The 7,122-nt window shown below is 46.7% G+C and overlaps 1 protein-coding gene across 2 annotated transcripts; it reads right to left on the reverse strand.

Moving 5' to 3' along the window:
* Positions 1 to 1,308: 1,308 nt before the first annotated feature.
* Positions 1,309 to 5,367, reverse strand: LOC121305971. 2 transcript variants are annotated; one of them, XM_041237696.1, is made up of 4 exons: positions 5,264 to 5,367; positions 3,704 to 4,132; positions 3,404 to 3,510; positions 1,309 to 2,171 (listed from the first exon to the last, which is right to left on the reverse strand). In XM_041237696.1, the coding sequence occupies exons 1-4, from the start codon at positions 5,331 to 5,333 to the stop codon at positions 1,896 to 1,898; spliced, it is 882 nt and encodes a 293-aa protein (XP_041093630.1). In that variant the 5' UTR covers positions 5,334 to 5,367; the 3' UTR covers positions 1,309 to 1,895. The 2 variants fall into 2 exon arrangements, with proteins under 2 accessions (XP_041093630.1, XP_041093629.1); XM_041237695.1 differs by having other exon boundaries at positions 1,311 to 2,171; positions 3,404 to 3,513.
* Positions 5,368 to 7,122: the final 1,755 nt, after the last annotated feature.

The raw sequence follows: 7,122 nt of genomic DNA on the forward strand, positions 1-7,122 counted from the left end.
CCTTTTACAAAATACCCTGGTCGAAAAATGGGGGTGGGTAGTTGCATAGATAGTATTTCCCATCCTAAAATTCAAATTCTGATGTTGCTGTAACCAGCCAAAATATTAGGCACAGCTAGGAACATTTTTCCTAGGCCTCGCTGCCAGGTTGGGGTGACCACCCCTCCCTAATTGGGCGGGACAGTCCCGAAATGTAAAGATCAAGTCCCTGTCCCGGGTTTAACACTCCCCCCCCTCCGGGATGGCATTTGTCCCAAATTCGCAGACACAGTGCAACCCCACAGTGACACTGAGACAGGACAGCAACCGCAGTGTCAGCAAAATAGCCCACAACGGTAAAACCTAGAAAGGAAACCAGTTTGAAATACAGACTGAAAGGGGAAAGGTAGCTCACGAATATGGGATGCTGGTCCCATTTCTAACAACTCAACACAATCACTACAGCTAATCACTCCCCCAGAAGAGGCTCCTGTCTATTGCGCGGAGTTTGTCAGAGTTTGTAGACACTTGAATACACTGTATCCTTATTCACGAGGCATTGCCAAATTTAACCAAACCACAAACGCTGCAGAATTGAGTTTTTTTTTTTAAATGAAGCGACTGTCATATATTTCTTTGTTGATGTAAAAAAAAAAAATAGTTTCAATTTGGACTTTCTTTTAAATCCCAATGTTTCTCTTTATTATAATAATAATAATAATAATAATAATAATAATAATAATAATAATAATGCACCGGAGTTGCGTGCGTGGATGGGGGAGCAGTCAAGCGTGAGGCGGGGCTGGTAAAAGGCGTGTGCTATTGACTATTGCAGCAAGCCATCACTGTTTTGGTCCATCTGTTGCCCTTTTCTTTAAACTTGAAATATCAAGCAGTCAAAGGCAGGGTCAGCAGATTTAAAAAAAAACAAACAAACTCACAGACAAGCGCCTAACAACCCCCAAAACACAACAGGGGCTGACTTAAAAGGCTAACCTGGCTGTTGGCACTAGCAAGGGAGAATTGAAACAGACATAAAATGAAGGTTCAGGTCAGGTTTTCTTCTCTAGCTGTTTTAAACAGTCTCCACACCCTTTTGATGCAAAGCTTAGTTGCTGGCTTGTCTCTGTGTGCGTGTGTGTCTGTAACGTCTTGACCAGACCAATCTTACTTGAAGCAGCTCAGTTCTGATCACTTTATAGCCCCTTTCTCAGGCAAGAAGACATTCTCTCCCTGATTGCAACACACACACACACACACACACACACACACACTGTTGTACCAGTAATGCTTTCAAAGCATTAAGAGTGCGTCTCCAATGCTTGCTCTCAAACCCGGGGAAACGTGGTCAAAATGCAAGAGTGACTTTATTTCACTGATTTTTTTTACTAATGAATTTATATAAACAAGCACGACGTTGAAATACAAACACTCTGCTATTTTCACTTGATGCGCAGTTTCATTCAACGACCGCCCTGCTGTTCACAACGGAGGGGCCTCTCCATTAGAGGGCTTCACGGGTCCAAACTAATCGACCCGATCCAAAATTCTTCTTAAAAAATGGCTTTCCCGGTTTAGTACATGCACAGATTAGAAACAGTGTTTTTATTCGACCTGGAAATCTGTCTCTGACTGCTGAAAATCTTTCACTTCTTCACAGACCCGCGTTCTCAGCGTCTCCTTCGGCTCCGATCGCCTCCCTGCGTCCGGTCGCCTGTTCTGAAGCACAGCGACTCACCCCCTGGTTTGGGGAGAGGGCTTTTGGAGAGGTTGCTTGGCACCTGTCCGGCCTCCTTTGTCAGGAGCATAAATTAACCTTTTAAAAGTTTTCAATTTATTTATTTTTTATTTTTTTGCAATGTTTTAATTTCAGCGGCAGGATATTTAAAACGCAACACAGAACGAAAACCACGAGTTTACACACTGCGGGCTTCTGGCAAAGGCAGAGTCTTTTCGTTCTTCTGTCGTTCTCTGCATTTTCTGGCCCTCTCTCTCGCCTTTTCCTTTTGTATCTTCTTTTTCATGGGGCTCTGGTTCAAGCGATACAGACGGGCCCGGGCTGCTTCCTTCCTCTTGTGCTGCTCGTACAGTTCTGGGTTCTGCTTGATCTTGTGTCTCCAGCGCCTGGTCGTGCTGCTTCTCTTCTCAGCGATGGCGCAATCCTGTATTCTCACTTTCAACTGCAGTGGAACCTGGAAATAACAACAAAGAATATCATTTCATTCCACTGCAGCGTACGGCTGCTGTTTGTGGAGTCACACAATTCCTTTAGAGTGCGGGCTTTGTTTATATCCCGGTTTGTTGACAGGCCCGTTTCTAAAACGCTAGCAATTAACGCGCAGTGTGAAAATGCCGGCACACACTTTGCATTCTCAGAGAAGGGTGAGCAGAACACAGAACAAAGCAAGCTGCGTTCAGACAGGCTTGTCGGAGGGGAAGATAAATGAATAACGTCTGGCCAGACAGGGCCACACGCTTGAGGACTAGAACACAAGAGCTGCAACCGGCAAGAGCGGTCAATTTAACCTGGGGATGAAAAACACAGACGCTACAGCGAGGCACGTCAGAGTTTTTTTAATTGAGAAACCGCGTACAAAACATCAGGCATTTCAACAGAAACGGGTCTCTACACAGGCGTGTCACAAAAACAAGAATAAACTTTTTAAAAGTCAACAGGCAACTACATTGTCAATACACGCACAACTGAAAAATACAAATGAGAAGAAAACGAACAAAAACAAACATTTGAACATAAATTCAGGTCGCTTTGTGCCAGACGATCCCTAAGTGACCAGAATTTTTTCTTCCAACTGTCCCTTAAATTAATTAATTGGACCTATCAATTAATTTAGGGTACAGTTAGAAGAAGACCCACACAGAAAGATCACAGCCTCAGGACATTCACACTGCATCTGGGAGACATACATGAACTGGAACACAAGCAAAGCCTGCACTCTAAAGAAACTGCGTGTGCAAAAGCAGCTAAACTATGGAAGAAAGCAGTAAACCGTTTACATATACACAGCAGCAAAAGAAACTATTACCCACAAATCTACCTTTCAGTAGAATGAGGTACTTGAGCTGAAACCTTCAGAAAGAAAGGGTTCAGTGATTAAAGAGAGGAAGGGGCCTGACACCAGCAGGACCCCGGGTTCAAATCCCAGCTCAGCCAGCAACTCACTGCGCGCGACCCTGAGCGAGTCGCTTCACCTCCTTGTGCTCCGTCCTCCGGGCGAGACGTCAAACAAACGAGGTCCTATTGGAAGAGACTCTGCAGCAGCAGCAGTAGCTGTGATGCACAGTCCAACCCACAAGTCTCTTTGGATAAAGGATACATTTTCTAAATAATAATGATTTATCTTTTTTTTTTTTTTTAAATAGGTTTTAATTCTAAACCAGTGGTACCAGGTATCAGGAGACTGACCCATTCATCTTGGGGCGTCGTCTCTCTGCGTTTCTGCTTACGCTGCAGCCCGCCGTCAGTAGAGATCTTGCTCTGGGGTGCTGGAGCGGAGTTGCGTCTTCCTGGATCTGCTTTAGAAGCGCGGGAAACAGAAGCCAAGGTTACTGTACAGCACTGAATCACTTTCCAGCAAGGCTTCACCTCTCAGCCATCGCTGTTAACAACGAGAACGCTGAAAAGCAAAAGCAATTCGAAACTCTCGCTCCTTCACAAAACAGCTGCAATTCTTTATATAAACTGTGTTTTTGATATTCGACTCACATGCTGTGCTGCTAGTGGACGGCGCTGCTCCCCAGCACGGTGTCCCCTGAATGGACCCCAGCCCAGTGTCCTCTTCTCCAACACTAGAACAAGTGTCTTCAGAGACACGCTGATTGTGTCTCACGCAGACCAGTTCAGGAGGACAATCACCACAGTGGCTAGATTCCAGCTTAACTATATTCACAGGATTAATGACTGCACTGTCTTTAGAAACTTCCTCTGTGATGTGAACACACTCCAGTTCCACAGCCTCCTCTTTAATGCGGACAGCTTCAAGTTCAGGGCTCTCTTTACTGTCACAAATTGCCAGCTCTGTATTCTCCATTATTCTTCCACACCACTCCTGATCACAGATTTCCTCTTGTGTGTAAACAGCTTCTATCACTGGCCCCTCCTCTGCTTCACTGAAAGCACGTCTCTCTTCAGGATCTGCGTGAAACAAAATCATACATGCTTTTAACTGTCACTGCCCAGATATACACAATACTGTAACTCTGTGGAGTTTAGAACTGATTGAAATAACACATCGTGCATATCCATCCCGTAGAGAGACATGTTCTGATCCAGTTTCACTTATATTTGAGCATCAAAACAAACGTATCACTTATATTTGAATAAAACTCACTAGCTGTGATCGAAAAATGACAGACTCTGTTTCAGGGCAGGCACGGCGACTTTTTATAGTGCTGATTGACAACACGACATCACGGAGACGCTGCAGAGTGATCTGTCGCTCTCGGGCAGGTGCTGTGACTCTCGGTCTCCCGGTTGGTGTCCCGTCGTTGGCAGAGCGGGTCTGGTCACACCGTCTCGCCGGGTTTGAAAGCGCCGGCTGTGAGCGGCCGAGACGGAGAGCCACAGCCCGCTGCCCGAGCCCAGCCTCCAACACGCCGATCGCACGAAGGACCCGCTCTCTTCACAGACGAGGCGTGTGTGATTTCTCTTTGTGGCTTTTATTCAACCCTGCAATTCAGCAGCTGAAATCGCTCCGAATTCAGCGTCCAATCAACTGTGTCGCTAATCAGGTGATTATATATATATATATATGAGAGAAGGAGAGAGAGAGAGAGAGAGAGAGAGAAGAGAGCAAAGCAAAAACATTTTTTTTCCCCCAAACCTGTTGGTAGATTCCTTCTACAGAAGGAACCAGTAGCAGAACTGGAGGTCCACTATGAAAGGCGCTATATAAAGATTATTATTATTCCCTAGCCTGTAGCAAACATGCAACCTAACAAAGAACATCAAGAATAAGAATATATTTACTTTTATATAGCGCCTTTCACAGTGGAGCACCATCACAAGGCGCTTTACAAGAGGCTAGGGTGTGTGAGCCGTGCATCAGCTGCAGAGTCTCTTACAACAACGCCTCACCCCAAAGACACAGCGCAAGGGGGTTCAGTGACTCGCTCGGGGTCCCACACAGGGAGGGCTGAGCTGGGATTTGAACCCGGGTCCATGCTGGTTACAAGGGTATGTCAGTGTTGTATTGGGAATTCATTTATAATGCACACAGTGGATGACTGAACCGCATATAAGAACAGTAACGTTGTTAACCCTCACCTTGCACCCTGGTGAATAATCCCCGGTTCCCGTTCCTGCGGCAGTCTTGTTCACTCCAGTCGGGGTTCATGTTTCTGAGAGGTTGGTTACTGTCCGCATCTGCAGCGCTCATGCATTCCCGCACCGCTTTCAACTCGCTCTCTGATATTTCCAATCTCAGCTTCAGCCTTTCATTCTCTTTCTCCTTCCCAGCCATTGCAATCTGAAACTCGTTCAATTTACTGCCCACAACTCTTGTGATTTCCCACAAGACGGTGTCTACAGCCGCTTTCACTGCGTGCTCGATGGCAGAGCCGAGCTCGTCTTGCAAGAGCGAAACGGACACGCTGACGTCCATCCTCGCCGGGTTTAGATTGAGACTCGTGTTGCAAAATCTTTTTTTTTTTTTTTTTTATGCACAGTTAACATTCATATTAAATCATCGATTCTTTTGTTGCGATGTTTATTTTTTGCAAGGAGCAGCTGCTGTCTTTCACAGGACCTCTGCTTGAACTTGAACTGCGTGAGTTTTCCAATAAAGAATCACACTGACCAAGCAAGTCTCTGAAATAAAACAGCAAAGGGGACCAGCTGTCTCTGTGACTCTGTGCGGGTAATAATAACCACTGGGAAGCACTTTAATCCAACCTGGCACTAAAAACAACTAAGACATGACCTCCCTCCCCTGCAGCTCAAACCAAAGCAGCGAGATAGCCTGCCAGTGGGCGTGCCCGGCGGCTGCAGCTGCCGCGCGTCATTGGCTGCGGAGTCAACCCTAAACCCAGGCTGATTGGCTGGCCTCTCTGTCGATCAAGGGCGGCTGTCGAGGAGGGCCATGCTGGCTGCAAACTGGGTTTTATACCGTGCAAACCTCTTATAGTGAGCGGATCCCGAAATGTACCCGGTTTCGTCTCCCGGGCTGTGCGCTTACGCATGCAGCGCCCCCGAAGCTGCTCTTGGCTGCTGTCTTTCTGACGTCACACGCAGCTTCCCGGGAATCCAGATGCGTTCATGTCGCGCAGACTCTTGTGTCTGCGCAGGTTCTACGTCAAATGACGCTGCGCGCATGCCCGGTCCGAGTTCGGCAAACCTGCGTGAACGCAGCCGGGTCTGACGACAGAGGGGCACGCATCCTCTGCGCTCGGAGTCTGCGCAGACCCTGCAGATTGAAACAATGCAAGAGCGCCACCCGTGCAAGAGGGGCGCAGGGAAGCACATGCAGGATTAGAGATCGGGGCATCGCCGCCTGGAGCGGGGGGTGTGAATAACACAGAGAAAGAGCTTGCATGAATCACAGCTATTGCACTGTGAATGAGAAATACCGCTGCAATGATGCTTCTGTGATTAAAGAGCTCGCATGAATCACAGCTATTGCACTGTGAATGAGAAATACCGCTGCAATGATGCTTCTGTGATTAAAGAGCTCGCATGAATCACAGCTATTGCATTGTGAATGAGAAATACCGCTGCAATGATGCTTCTGCGATTAAAGAGCTCGCATGAATCACAGCTATTGCACTGTGAATGAGAAATACCGCTGCAATGATGCTTCTGCGATTAAAGAGCTCGCATGAATCACAGCTATTGCACTGTGAATGAGAAATACCGCTGCAATGATGCTTCTGCGATTAAAGAGCTCGCATGAATCACAGCTATTGCACTGTGAATGAGAAATACCGCTGCAATGATGCTTCTGCGATTAAAGAGCTCGCATGAATCACAGCTATTGCACTGTGAATGAGAAATACCGCTGCAATGATGCTTCTGCGATTAAAGAGCTCGCATGAATCACAGCTATTGCACTGTGAATGAGAAATACCGCTGCAATGATGCTTCTGTGATTAAAGAGCTCGCATGAATCACAGCTATTGCACTGTGAA

The sequence above is a fragment of the Polyodon spathula genome, chromosome 45, assembly GCF_017654505.1.
Source record: "Polyodon spathula isolate WHYD16114869_AA chromosome 45, ASM1765450v1, whole genome shotgun sequence".
Taxonomy (NCBI): Eukaryota; Metazoa; Chordata; class Actinopteri; order Acipenseriformes; family Polyodontidae; genus Polyodon; species Polyodon spathula.

Excerpts from the sequence above, each read along its gene's own strand:
- LOC121305971 (XM_041237695.1), bottom strand. The coding sequence starts at position 5,333 with ATGAACCCCGACTGGAGTGAACAAGACTGCCGCAGGAACGGGAACCGG. Across the intron at positions 4,133-5,263 it reads ATTATTCACCAGGGTGCAAG|ATCCTGAAGAGAGACGTGCT; the intron begins GTGAGGGTTAAC and ends TGTTTCACGCAG. Across the intron at positions 2,172-3,403 it reads CGACGCCCCAAGATGAATGG|GTTCCACTGCAGTTGAAAGT; the intron begins GTCAGTCTCCTG and ends TGTTATTTCCAG.